This window comes from Dromiciops gliroides, chromosome 5 (assembly GCF_019393635.1).
Source record: "Dromiciops gliroides isolate mDroGli1 chromosome 5, mDroGli1.pri, whole genome shotgun sequence".
Classification (NCBI taxonomy): domain Eukaryota; kingdom Metazoa; phylum Chordata; class Mammalia; order Microbiotheria; family Microbiotheriidae; genus Dromiciops; species Dromiciops gliroides.
In genome coordinates, this window is record NC_057865.1 from 272,659,363 (window position 1) to 272,673,807 (window position 14,445).

At 43.3% G+C, this 14,445-nt stretch overlaps 1 protein-coding gene across 1 annotated transcript in view; it reads right to left on the reverse strand.

Moving 5' to 3' along the window:
* The window catches only part of CCDC38 (coiled-coil domain containing 38), a 53,309-nt gene extending 44,537 nt beyond the window's left edge, over positions 1-8,772 (reverse strand). Inside the window, exons 1-3 of the mRNA XM_043967705.1 lie at positions 8,704-8,772; positions 6,081-6,181; positions 4,267-4,423 (exon numbers count right to left, since the gene is read on the reverse strand). Coding sequence (XP_043823640.1) covers positions 4,267-4,423; positions 6,081-6,181; positions 8,704-8,770 — 325 coding nt within the window. The 5' untranslated portion in view covers positions 8,771-8,772. The remainder of the gene's footprint in view (positions 1-4,266; positions 4,424-6,080; positions 6,182-8,703) is intronic.
* Between the last annotated feature and the right edge of the window lie 5,673 nt (positions 8,773-14,445).

Below are 14,445 nucleotides of genomic sequence, written 5' to 3' on the forward strand. Positions count from 1 at the left end.
CATTTTAGCATGCTGATGTCAATGGTCCTCTTCAAGAATGAAGGATGGGGGGCAGCTAGGTGGCACAGTGGATAAAGCACCAGCCCTGGATTCAGGAGGACCTGAGTTCAAATCCGGCCTCAGACACTTGACGCTTACTAGCTGTGTGACCCTGGGCAAGTCACTTAACCCTCATTGCTTCCCACCCCCGCAAAAAGAATGAGCAACAACAACAAAAAAAGGATGAACAACAACAGCTGATGTCTGACTTAAAAGTTCAGCAATGAGGGGAAAAAAGTTCATTTCACAGTCATTGATTTACTGAAAAATGAATCATTGGCAGCTTTTTCAAGGCTTGTGTCCTTCCTGAATTAACTACAAAATGGTAGCCCCCCCCCCAAAAAAGGCATAGAATCTCAGAGATCATTGCCTAGTACAAACAGCTCCCCAAAATCTGGGACATACTAAGGAGATGAAGGTAAAATGGTGTGGAAAAATGATCATTGTAATTCTCTTTAGGACCACTCTGAGCTTCCCCCCAAAAGAGAAGACTTAGGGGATGTGTGGTTGCTGTCACCAAGTACTTTAGGAGTCATTACATAAAATTCTTGTGTTAAAGCTTGAAGAGCAGTTTAGATTTAGTCTCTTGTCTGAGGAAGCTAGGTGATGTGGTAGATAGATTGCCAGAGTTGGAGTCAGGAAGACCTGAGTTCAAATCTTGCCTCAAACACTTAATTTCGTTTCCCTATATGTAAAATGAGGATAACAATAGAATCTCCTTCCCAAGACGGTTGTAAGGATCAATAAAGAAACACAAAGTGATTTAAAGACCTTGTAAAGTGTCATATAAATGCTAGCTATTATTATCACCAACACCCTATGAGGAAGATGCTATTATTTCCCCCATTTTACAAAAGAATGAACAGGCATTCAAAAAAGTTAAGTGGTTTCGGCCCAGGTCACACAGCTACTAAATGTCTAAGACAGGATTTGAACCCAGGTCTGCCTTAACATCCAGTACGTGATCAGTGATGCTATCTATATACAGCTCCTCTGACAAAGGATTAGATTTGTTTTGCTTGACCCCAGTAGGTAAACCTAGGATCAAACAGTGGAAATTGTAAGCAGGAAGATTTGTGTTCTGTATAAGGAAAAACTTCCTAACAATTAAAGCAATTGAAAGAGGAAGTGATGTTTGGCAGCTGTCAGGGAGAGCCTCAACACTGGTAGGCTTGAAGCAGATACTGGTGGAGGGATTCAAATGACCATTAGCAATCTCAATTTGTCTACAACTTTAGTAGACAGTCTTCGAGGGCAGCTATGTCTAACAAGACCCCATCTGTGAATTCCCTCTCTTTCTCTGTCTTTCTCTGACTCTGCTTCTGTCTATCTGTCTCTGTCTTGGTATCTCTTGTCTCTCTGCCTCTGCCTCTGTCTCCTTTGTCTCTGTCTCTCTGTCTCTGTTTTCTTTGTCTCTTTCTCTTTCTGCCTCGGCCTCTGTCTTTTCTGTCTCTCTGTTTCTGCTTGTCTCTGTCTCTGCTTCTGTCTCTCCATCTGTCTTTCTGTCTTTTCTGTCTGTCTCTGTCTCTCTATTTCTGTCTTTTCTATGTCTCTCTTTGTCTCTCTCTGTCTCTGTATGCCTCTGTCTTGGTCTTCTCTGCCTCTCTCTCTCTGTGTTTCTGTCTGTTTCTCTTTGTGTCTTTGTATCTTTGTCTCTCTGCCTCTGTCTTCCCTATCTCTTTGCCTTTGTCTCTACAACCTACCTTTCCTACTTTATTACACAGGAATCTCTAGGGTCCAGACAGACCTACTCTTTAGTTCTCATACAACTTCCTGCTTGCTCTTGTCCCCTGACTTTGCCTGCCTGGAATATTCTTCTTCCTCCCCTCTGCCTCTGAGAATTTTTAATGTCCATGAAGATTCAGCTCTAGTGCAAATACATGAAGCCCGTCCATGCCTTCTCCTCCAGCTGCTGGTGCCTCCCCCTTGAAATTACCTTGGATTTATTTTGTCCATATCACTGTATGTATATATACACACATACATATGTGTTCTCTGGGGCACATCAAAGAACCTTCTCCCAGAGAAACTAAACCAGAGGACAGACACGCCTAGAGAGATAGATGGAACCGGATCTGACTGAGCTAGCTCTGGGACCCCCACCCTTCATTCTAGTCTCCACCCTGGGGCAATAAGATTAAGTGTGGCTGCTTTCTTTGTGTCCTGAGATGGCTTGAGAGATCTGCAGCCATCCCTCACCCAACTCCTCCAGCCACCACCAGTGGGGGATGGTCCTCCCTCACTAAGGGAACTTTCCACAGTCAGATGATCACCCCCATCAGTCCTCTATAAAAGTATCTGCCTGTCTCCTGCTCAAGGAGATTGGTATCTCAGAGCCACGCTCTCTGCCATGCCTTTCTCCCCATGAGAAGAAGTCTGATGATTTTTCTCTTGGTTTCCCTTCCCAAACTACTATCTTATTCTAACTACTTTTGTGTGCAAGAGGGTATAATTCTTTAAGGAGTAATTCCTAAGGACCCCAAACCCCTAACCCCTACCCGTATCTCAAACTCCTAACCCCTTCCCAAACTCCTTATCCCATTTCCCCCATGACATATATATATATATATATATATATATATATACATATAAATAAATTTAAAACATAGTGCTATTGTATTAAATGTATTGTGTATATATGTATTATAAGAAGCAGCATGGCTTAGGGGATGGAGGCTGGCCTTGGGTTCAGTGCAAGTCTCACTTCTGATACACTTCAGGTTCTACATCCATGATCCAGGTATCCTATGATCTCTTAAATGAAGATACTGCCATCTACTCAACTAAGATTATTTATAGATATTACATATACATGATATATATATATATCCCTATAGCTATCATTTAGATAGTACTTTAAGGTTTATAAAACACTATGTGTGTATATATATATATATATATATATACACATACATATGTTTATGTACATACATATACATAGAGAGAAAGGGAGGGAGAGGGGGAAGAGAGAGAAGAAAGAAAAGAGAAGAGAAAAGCGAGAGGTACTTAGGTGGCACCATAGTGCACAGAGCATTGGGCCTAAAGTCAGGAAGACTCATCTTTCTGAGTTCAAATCTAGCCTCAGACACTTACTAGCTAGCTGAATGACCCTGGGCAAGTCAATGAACCCTGTCTGACTCAGTTTCCTTATCTATCAAATGAGCTGGAGAAGGAAATGGTAAACCACTGAAGTATCTTTGCCAAGAAAACCCCAAATGGGGTCATGGAGAATCAGACACAACTGAACAACAACATCTCTGAATAGTTTCATTTTTCTAAGGGGATAATATAATAGATAGCATTTATTTAGTATTTCAAACCATTAGATTGTAAGATCTTTGAGGGTATGACCTGGCTTTTTTCTTCTTTTTGTTTGTATCCCTATAGCTCAGCATGGTGCCTTGTATATAGTAGGTGCTTAAATAAATGTTTCTTGAATTGAAAATGTTTGCAGAGCACTTTACAAATATTATCTCATTTGCTCCTCATAATAGCCCTGGGAGGTAGGTGCTGCTATCCCTATTTCACAGTTGAGGAGACTGAGAAAGTAAATGACTTGTCTAGGGTCCCACCATTAGTAAATATCTAAGACTGGATTTGAATTTGGGTCTTCCTGACACCAAGTCTATCCCTCTATACACAGCACCACCTAACAGCCATTATCAGTGTGAGACAACATCCCAGAGACATCCTGAGATATACTGGAACAAGCTATATAAATGACTCATGAGAGCACTTGTCAAATTTTCAGTGTGAGCATTTACATCTCAGGAGCCACTAGGTGGCGCCAAGGTGGATAGAGTACCAGGCCTGGAGTCAAGAAGACTCATCTTCCTGAGTTCAAATCTGGCCTCAGACACTTTCTAGTTGTATGACACTGCACAAGTCACTTCACCCTGTTTGCCTTGGTATCCTCATCTACAAAATGAGTTGGAGAAGGAAATGGCAAATCATTCCAGTATCTTTGCCAAGAAAACCCCAAATGGAGTCATGAAGTGTAGGAAACAACTGGAAAACTGACTGAAAATTTACACCTCAGAAGTCATCAGGGTTTGATTGATTGTTTTGCTGATTGTCAAACCAGACGTCAGCAAACTATTGCCAACAGCCAAAAGTGGTTGTATATTGATCCCCGGTCCAGACTTAAGAAAGTGATAGAGAAAATGTAAATAATACAACTTAAATTTAAAAGGCATATCACACAAAGACAGGGCAATTTGTACTCACTTTCTACAAAGCTGAGGATAAGGGCAGAATCCAGACCAAGATCACAAGAAGCTGATTCAGCGGGAATATTTATTTCTCCCAGATGTGATCGATTCTTCATTCTGGATGAAAAAGTAGTTTTTTCATGTACTTTCCTACCACGGTTCATAATTTTTTCCTGCACATATAGAAGATTAAGTAAGATTTTCTAGCATACTGTGTTACTGTTTGGTCCAACAGCAAAGGGGCATACATTGCTGGGTTGTATTCTTTGCTGCCAGTTCAGGAAACACACGTCTTGGATTTTTTGCAAACAAAATAAATTATAGGCTGTGGTGCCAGGGAAAGAATTGGATTTGGCATCTGAAAACCTGACTATGACACTTAAAAAGCTGGGTGGTCTTGGGCAAGTCACTGGGTCTCAGTTTCTTCATTTGTAAAGTGAGGGTTTGGGGCTGGAAGAATTGTAATGTACCTTCTAAGTCTAAGATTCTTTGAGATCTTCATAACTGGCATTGTAGCCTTTGCTTCCAATTAAAAGCTGAGTAAAGTTGTAAATGAAAACCTTAATTTTTATAAAGACTGGATTTATATCTAGTCTTAAGATGTGTGTGTGTGTGTGTGTGTGTGTGTGTGTGAGAGAGAGAGAGAGAGAAAATGGGGCAGCTAGGTGGCACAGTGGATAGAGTGCCGTCCCTCGAGTCAGGAAGAGAGAGAGAGAAAGAGAGAGAGAGAGAGAGAGAGAGAGGAAGGAGGTGAGAGAGAAGGAAGAAAATGGGAGGAAAGAGGAGATGACTAAGAGAAAGGGGAGGAGAAGAACAGGAGGGAAGGATGCATGAGGCACTGTTATGATTTTATTCTCCAATGTCTTGCACTGCCCAAAAAAGCTGTATTAGGAAGCTCTGGAATTGCAAGGGAGAGGAAAGAATAAAAGGAAATAGGCCTTTGAGTTACAGGATTTAGAGCAAGACTTATTAAACTTTTTCCATTCGCAACCCCTCTTTGAGAAATTTTTATGCAACTATGGATGTCTCAGCCTGCCCTCAACTGTTGATCACCCTACCTCTTTTTCTGATCATACATAACAAAATTCAGATGATTACACATGAAATAGAGGAGCTTTAATATTGGATAACACCCCCCAATTTCAATGTAAGCTCCCTGAGGGCAGGGACTCTCTCCTTTTTTGTATTGATTTTCAGGGCTTACCTCAGTGTTTAACCCATAATAAGCCCTTAAGAGCAGTTAGGTGGCACAGAGCACTGGCCCTGGTGTCAGGAGGACCTGAGTTCAAATTTCACCTCAGACACTTACTAGCTGTGTGACCCTGGGCAAGTTACTTAACCCCAATTGCCTTAAATACATCCGGTGCCATCTCTAGTAGTCCTGATGTATATATTGCCACTGGACCCAGATGGTGACCTTGCACAGCCCTGCCTCACTTAAATCCAATTCAGTGGAAGTCATGACATCACCCCAATGCCATGATCAAGAATGAAGGACAAGGGACAGCTAGGTGGCACAGTGGATAAAGCACCAGCCCTGGATTCAGGAGGACCTGAGTTCAAATCTTGCTTCAGACACTTGACACTTACTAGCTGTTTGACCCTGGGCAAGTCACTTAACCCTCCTTGCCCTGAGGGGGTGGGTGGTGGGTGGGAGAATGAAAGACAAACAACAATAGCAGCAAGCCCTTAATAAATGCTGCTTTTTTTTTTGCATTCCTTCATTCATAATACAACACATAAGAAATAATAAATGCATAAAAAGCCTTAACGTGAGATAATCTTTTGGTGTTGACTTGATTAAACATGGTCATAGTTGGAAACACTTACCCTTTCCTTTTCTGCTAATTCTTTTTCTTTGAAAAGAAACATATCTTCAAAATAGTACGTATATGGCATGTTTTTTTCACAGCCAGATATCGTTGACTTTTCTGTCAGAGGAAAAGAAAAAAAAAATTCAGGGTCACTTTTATAAAAATATGCACCATACTTTAGTGGTTATTCAATCTGGGGGGGGGTGGTAATATGAAGGGTAATTCTACTCAGAGTGAAAAGTCTGTGAAGTTTGTCTTCTCTGCCTGTTTCCTTCCCTGCTGTCCTTGGTTCTTAAGTGGAAAAGAATTGAATAAGTATTTCTTAAGCATCTACTATATGCCAGGTACTGAGATAAGCACTTTAGAAATATTATCTTGGGGCACAGCTAGGTGGCGCAGTGGATAAAGCACTGGCCCTGGATTCAGGAGTATCTGAGTTCAAATCTGGCCTCAGACACTTAACACTTACTAGCTGTGTGACCCTGGACAAGTCACTTAACCCTAATTGCCTCACCAAAAAAAAAAAAAAGAAGAAGAAGAAGAAGAAAAGAAAGAAATATTATTTTATTTGATTGTCACAACAAACCTGGGTGCTGTTACTACCCCCATTTTATAGTTAAGGAAACTAAGGCAGAGAGAAGTTAAATGATTTGCCTAGGGTCACACAGCAAATAAGTGTCTGAGGCTGGATTTGAACTCAGGTCTTCCTGACTCCATATCCGGAACTCTATGCACTATACCACCAGCTGCTTTTGTGACTGCCTGTGTCCTTGTCTCAGAGGTCCTGGGCAATATTGATGCTCTACCCCTTTCCCAACTTTTTTTCCTCCAACCCAAATTTAAAGTCCAACCACCAACCAGAGGGCAGTGTGGACTAACAGAAAGAGCAGGATAGAGGTCAGGAGACCAGTGGGGCAGTTTTCACATGCTTCCACCAGGATTCGCTATTTTCCTGATGAATAAAATATGGAGGAAAAAAATTATATTTTTAAAGGGCTCTTCAGTTTTAACCCTAGATAAAAGACCACGACTATAATACAACAATAAGATTGTAGGTTTAGAGGTGGAGAACCATAGTCCAATTCCTTTTTCAGATGAGGAAACTGAGGCTGATCAAGATGAAGTGACTTGCTCAAGGTCATACAGTCAGTAAGTGTCTAAGGCAGGTTTTGATCCTAAGTGTTCCTGATTCCAAGGCCAGTACCCTTTCCGCCATACCAAGCTTCCTCTTAAAAACATAAAACATTGTTGATTTTTTCAGTATTTGTCTAAGGTAACAATAACACTGAAAAACCAGAGCTTGCAATGTATCATTAATTTGGAGTCATGATTTCCTTAGGTTAACCAGGTATCCAGATTTTCAATTGTTCCCTGGCACTTTACTTTTTGGAGGCAATTGGGGTTAAGTGAGTTGCCCAGGGTCACACAAGCTAATAAGTGTCTGAGGTTAGATTTGAATTCGGTTCCTCCTGACCCCAGGGTGTGTGCTCTATCCACTGTGCCACCTAGCTGTCCTGTTACCCAACGCTTTAAAAAATATTATTCTTGGTCTCTTCTACCAGACCAGAGGTGGCACTTTCTGGAAAATAAGTATATCTAGCAGGGTTAATTCCAGCCCTAAGTTTGCTTTCTCTCCCCAGTCTTGAGGGAACACAGTAAATTCTCAGACTTCAGTTTACCTCCCCAGTGAGGAAGATAGAGAAAGAATTCTCAACCCCTTGATCTCAAGAAAGGTAGGATAAGGACTAGATTTTACTGAGAATGGGAACTCTCAGATGGGGAAACACCCTCTATCAACACAGGTTGGCACCATCTCTGCAATATAAAGTCTTAAGAGAGAGAGATACCTACAGCACCTAGGACTTTGATGGCTTGCCCAGAGTCCTGTAGGCAGGATGTATCACAGACCAAATTGTTGTTTAGGCAGAGGCAGCTAGGTGCCTCAATGGAATCAGGAAGACTTGAGTTCAAATCCAGCCTCAGACACTTACTAACTGTGTGACCCTGGTCAAGTCACTTTACTTTGCTCTGCCTCGGTTTCCCCATCTGTAAAATGGGGATAATAATATCACCCATTTCCCAGGGTTGCTATGAGGATCAAATGAGACAATATTTGTAAAGCTCTTAGTGCAGTGCCTGGCACATAGTAGGTGCTTAATGAATGCTTATTTCTTTCCCTGTTTACTCCAAGGCAAATCCTACACCAAGTGGACTCCCATTTCCTCATTATCACAAATCACTAAGTAACTCGAGCATGAAAACAGAAAGAATATGAAATTCATTTTGCCCCTTGATTTTCAGGTTGGTTTGCTTGCTTTTAATGTAGGTGAGATATATTCTGCCTAACTACCTAAATTCTAAACTATGTGTTGGTAAAACCATGTCTTAATTTAGTGTAGTGAGAGGAACAAAATATTAACTCAACAGAATGCAAGCTCCCTGAGGCCTGGCTCTGTTTCGATTTTGTCTTTCTGCCTGGCACAGTCTAGGTGCTCAGAGCTTTTCATCAACCAATTAATTCATTAACTCCTTCATTTCTGGTTTCATCTCCTGGCACCTTAGAACTGTGCCTGGCCCAGAGTAGGCAGCCATGCTTGGGGAAAAGCTTTCTGGGGCTGAATGTAGAATGAATAAAATACCTCCTGGTCTGTTTTCTCTCTCCGCTCTAGAGGTGGTCGATCTTACGGGTATTAAGTGTGTTGACATGATGACTTCTTCTCACCCTGTCAAGAGAATAATGATGATTAATAATAATAGTAATAGCAGCTAATACTTATATAGCATCTACTATGTGCCGGGCATTGTACTAAGCACTTTACAATTATTATCTCATTGGATCCTCACAATGACCCTTTGAGGTAAGTGCTATTATTATCACAGATGAGGAAACTGAGGCAAACAGGTTTAGTGACTTGCCCAGGGTCAGGCAGAGAACAAAAGACACTGACATTTATCACTGAAATATAAAGAAGCCCAAGAGATAGTCTGATATAATAGAGAGCCAACTCCAGAGCAAAAAGACCCAAGTTCAAGTGTCAGCCCTGACACCTCCTGGCTGGGTGATCCTGGGCAATTTATTTCTCTGGGCTCTAGTCATCCTCTGAGGATGCCAACTTGCACTGATAAGTTATTTCATGTGGGAGTTTACTATGTGGGTAAAATAACAGGACTGGGTTCGATTCATAAAGAAATTCCATTTCAAGCATCAGCTTATCATGGTTTCGAAGGACCCAAAGGGTAGCATGAGTGGCAGAAGAGTCCCACAGGTGGCTGCACCATCCAGCTGTTACCTGACCAGGTGGGCAAGATTCTTGATGCTTGATTCCCAGGATGTGTGATCTGGGGTGGTGACTGTCTCTGCCTGTGCAGGATGCAACCCTCTCTACTTCTTAATGTTTAATGAATTGTTGAGGCCAAAGAAACCCATCAGTCGCTAACTAACTCTCAGGTGATTAATATGAAAATCTTGCAGGGGGTCTACACCTGTCCTTTCATAAGTATAAGGATCTCCCAGCGAGGAAACTTCCTTTAACAGAAGAATGTCCCTACTAGATTGTAAGCTCCCGGAGGGCAGGGGCTGTCTTTTGCCTTGCTTTGTACCCCCAGCACTTAGCATAGTGCCTGGAACATAGTAGGCATTTAATAAATGCTTACTGATCGGCTCAATCACTGCAGACTGGCATCTCTCCTTCTACTTGGAGTCTTTACAAAGCTGTTTGGGGGTGCTGAGAGCTTAAGGATCCCATAGCCAGGATTTGTCAGAGAAAATATTTGAACCCAGGTCTTTTACTAAGAAGCTAGCTTCTTTATATACTACAAGGCACTGTTACTTAAGCAAATCTATGGAGCCTCAGTTACAGGTAGGTAAGACGTTTAGTACCAACCCATAGCACTGATTTGGAAGTGATTCGAATCAATTCATTTCAAGTTAGGGCCACCCTAAGGAGCTTGTGTTTAGTCCCATATGCAAGAGAAATCCAGGGGGGGAAATGGTGGACGTAGCTAGAACTGTGCATTAGGAAGACCATTTTGGCAGTTGAGTGATAGACTATAGAAATGAGAGAATGGAGACAAAATAGCAAATCAGGACACTGGCTCTGAATGAAGATGATGGCAGGTGAATACAATGCAATCTGATCCAGCCAGTATTTATTAATCACATTCCACATGTGTGTTACATACAGTAGGGCCACCAAGATACAAAGGGCTCCTATCCTCAGTGATCTTTCCTTCTACTGGGGATATAACAGATAAGTAAACACAACAATTCAGGAGCACATTGAGAGCAATAAACAAAAGGAGAATTAGGAAAGACCTCCTTTAGGAGGCAGTGCCTAAGCTACACCTTGAAATGGAGCTGGGGGGTGCGAAGAGGTGAAGGTAAGGAGGGAGTTTATTCCAGGCAAAGGACAGAGGTGGATGGAATGCTGTGTCTAGGGGACATTGAATTGACCAGTTGGCTGAATGGGTAAGAGGGAATAAAGTAAAATAACTCTGGAAAGGTAGACAGAAGCTAGATTAGGAAGGGCTTTAAAGACCAAACAAATAACTGTTTTTCTCTATTACAAAGGAAGACTCACTGAGTAGTGGGGCAGGGCTGAGAAGCATTTAGTCCAACCCCTTCATTTTAGAGAGGGGGAAACTGAAACCTAGGAAAGTTAAGTGATTTGTCCAAGGTCACACAGGCAGCACGAGTCTGAGGCAGAATTTGAACCAAGGGCCTCTTGAATTAAAATGAATCTATCAGGCACACCTTGGACATGATTCTGCTACCAGAGGAGAAGAATGATTGATGACCATTTGTCAGGCCAGTAAAACTCTAGGATCTGTATTGCCTTGACTTAGGTTTAAAGATAAGGCTTCTGAAAACTTTATGACTCGCTTCTCCTTTAACAACCTTATTTTTCTTCCTTCCTCCTTTATTGGGTCTTACTGTTTCCTTCTCCCATCCTCCCTGACAACCTCCCCTTCCTTCTTAAAGAATCCTCTTGCCTTAAACAGCTATACAATCTGCCTGTTCCCTGTCATCCCCAAAGACTAACACTGCAGGGGCAGCTAGGTGGCACAGTGGACAGACCATCGGTCCTGAAGTCAGGAGGACCTGAGTTCAGATTCAGCCTCAGACACTTGACACTTACTAGCTGTGTGACCCTAGGCAAGTCACTTAACCCCAATTGCCTCACCAAAACAAAAAAAGAAAAAGAAAAAAAAAGATAAACACTGCAGCCTTTTAAACTCAATTGAAATCCAAAGCAGAGACCTGTTCCCACTAACTCTCCAATATTTTCTAAGTCTTGCCAGTGGAATTTGAGACAAATGTCCCCTTGAAGCAACACTTTGCTGACAGTGAAAAGGATGGGGAAGAAGGTGAAGAGAGGTAGGTGAAGAGAGGAAGAAGAAAAGGCAATGTTAGCAGAGACTACCTGGGCAGGGCCAATTCGATGTACCTCACAGGAGAAGGGTAAATCCAGGAAGTGCTTTTGGTGAGTGGAATAAAAACCAGGTGCCTTTCACACACTGCCTCTGATCACACACTGCCTCTGTAACAATAATTTTTTTAAAAAGAGAAATAAATCACCATCAGGTGGAGATTCCTATCAGTCATAGCTAACAATACCAGTTAGTTGACCTTTAGGAGCATAAATCTAGAGTTGGAAGGAACTTCAGAGGCCAGACCACTCATTTTACAGACAAGTAAATTGAGGCCTGGAGGAGTTCAATGCCTTCCTCCAGGTCTTGCAGTTAGTTTGTGACAGAACTGGGATTTGAACACAGAATCAAGACTTTGCCCTTCAAATTCCAGTTTAAGAATTTCACAACTGTTTGAGCCTTAATAAGCAACAGACTGGGGGAGATTTTTCAGTGGCCTGTATCATTTCATCAAATAGGGATCAAAGTGATGAGAAATATATTGTCTAGGATAAGGGAGCTTTGAGATAATGTTCATCTTGAAGTCGGGAGAAGACCTGGGCTCCAATCCTGCCTCCAATAAGCCATGGACAAATCAGACAATTTCTGGAGGTCTGCACTTACTTATCTGTAAAATGGGAGAGGGAAGAGGAATCCTATCTGTCGAATACATTGAAATAGCAGTACAGTACTCTGTAAATTGTAGAGCATTCTATTAATACCGCGAATTATGAAACATTACTAAATTGGGCTCTTTTAAGGCGTTTATGGGCCTGAATTTCTCCGTCTGTGTGAACTTTTGACATTTTAGTGGGTTAGTCTCAAACAGGAAAGAAAAACCCCCAGGTCAGGAGAAGGGGAGAGGGAGAGGTGGAGAGTGTCCCCCAGCTCTCCGGGCATTGGAAACCTGGATTTCAACCACGGGAGGGAAAGGTTGGCCCCAGAAAAAGGGATGGGGGGAGGTTATTTTCTGAACAGGATTTTCTCCAGCCTCGACTTTCAGCTGAATCTACTCTGTAGCGGACCCCAACAGGGGGGTGGGCGTCCGCGATCCCTAACAGCAGAAGCGGGGCAGGAGAAGAGGGCCAACGGTTTTCCCAGCTGCAGGAATGCGCGGGGGAGCAGCCGGGCGAAAGCCTTCCTGGGGGAGTCCGTGAGACCCTGGCCAGTTTCAGTCCAAAGCACCCCGGAGGCACATTCCCTTCCCCTCCGCACCTGCACCTGCACCTGCCCTGGGAGTCCTGGGTGAGGGCTGGAAGCCGAGCGGCTCAACAGCTGGAGGCGTTGTGCGGCCCCTCCCTTACTCGCGAACCCGCGAGCTCCTCCCCCACGCGCCAGCCCCGGCCCTCCCCCATGGTTGGCAGCACTTAGAGCCCTAAGCAACATCAAGGATCACCTAGGGATGCTGGGGGCAGCTAGATGGTGCAGTGGAGAGAGCATCGGGCGTGGATCTGAGTTCAAAAGCGACCTCAGACACTTACTAGCTGTTAATCCAGTTTGCCTCATTTGTAAAATGGGAACACACTGGAGAAGGAAATGGCAAACCGTTTGTCTCTGCCATGGTTTGTCCATGGGGACACGAATGAACAAGGGCGATAGTGGAACCTCATCTGCTTGGGAGATGAGGAACCAGAGGCCCGGAGACGTTAGGATTCGCCCGATGTCAAACGGGCACTAAGTGGCAAGGGGTAGGATGCGAACCCAGGTCCTTTAATTAAGTTCTAACCCATGGCTTGTTGCATTTTATTTGTTTTTGTTTTTTTGTTTTGTTTTGTTCTGGTGAGGCAATTGGGGTTAAGTGACTTGCCTAGGGTCACACAGCTAGTAAGTGTAAAGTGTCTGAGGCCGGATTTGAACTCAGGTTCTCCTGAATCCAGGGCCGGTGCTCTATCCACTGTACCACCTAGCTGCCCCTTGGTTTTTTGTTGCATTTTAGCCAGCTATCCTGGAGCATTTCATTACACTCCTAGATGCCTCTCCTCCCCTCCCTGCTCTGCTCTGCCACGCCCCACGGCACTCCCCCCACCCTTCATCCCATCCCTATTCTACATAGGGACATTGTCTGATTTGAACTCAGGTACTCCTGAATCCAGGGCTGGTGCTCTATCCAGTTCGCCAATGTCTGAGACATTGAGTGACTCTGCCCATGGCAGAGTCAGGATTGGAACTACCAGAGGACCTGGGTTCAAATCCCACTTCCAATACGCATTACCTGTGTGACTTTGGGCAAATCACTTAACCCTCCCTGGGCCTCAGCCCCCTCACCTTTAAAAAAAAAAAAGGGAGAGGACTAATGGCTTCTGAGGTCCCTTCTAGCATTCTAGAGGCAACTGAGTGTCTCATTGGCTAGAGGACTGGGCTTGAAATCAGCAAACCCAGAGGTTAAATCTAGCCTCAAACACTTAACCACCATGGAACCCCAGCAAGTTCCATAATGTCTGTCTGCGTCAGTTTCCTCATCTGCAAAATGGGGATAATAATAGCACCTACCTTCCAGAGTTGTGAGGATCAAAAGAGAAAATAACTGTAAAGCAACTGGCACATAATAAATGCTACAGAAATGTTAGCTAGTATCCTTATTATTTCTGGAATCCTTTTTTCTGTTCTCTTTCTCCCCCATCTCCCCAGATCTCCCCATTCTCCCCCTTGTTCTTTCACCCTGACTCCCCACTGCCCACTCTCTGTCCCTACTGTCTAGACTTGCCTAGAGCCTCCCAGATCTTCTTATACTTCCCTTTCTTTCCTCTCTTCCTCAGACCATAATGGTGTCTGCTCACCCAATATTTAAAACTTCTCACCACTTCTTCCTCTGATTCTTTTTTTGTGTGTGTGTGAGGCAATTGGGGTTAAGTGACTTGCCCAGGGTCACACAGCTAGTGTCAAGTGTCTGAGACCGGATTTGAACTCAGGTACTCCTGAATCCAGGGCTGGTGCTCTATCCACTGTGCCACCTAGCTGCCCCTTCTTCCTCT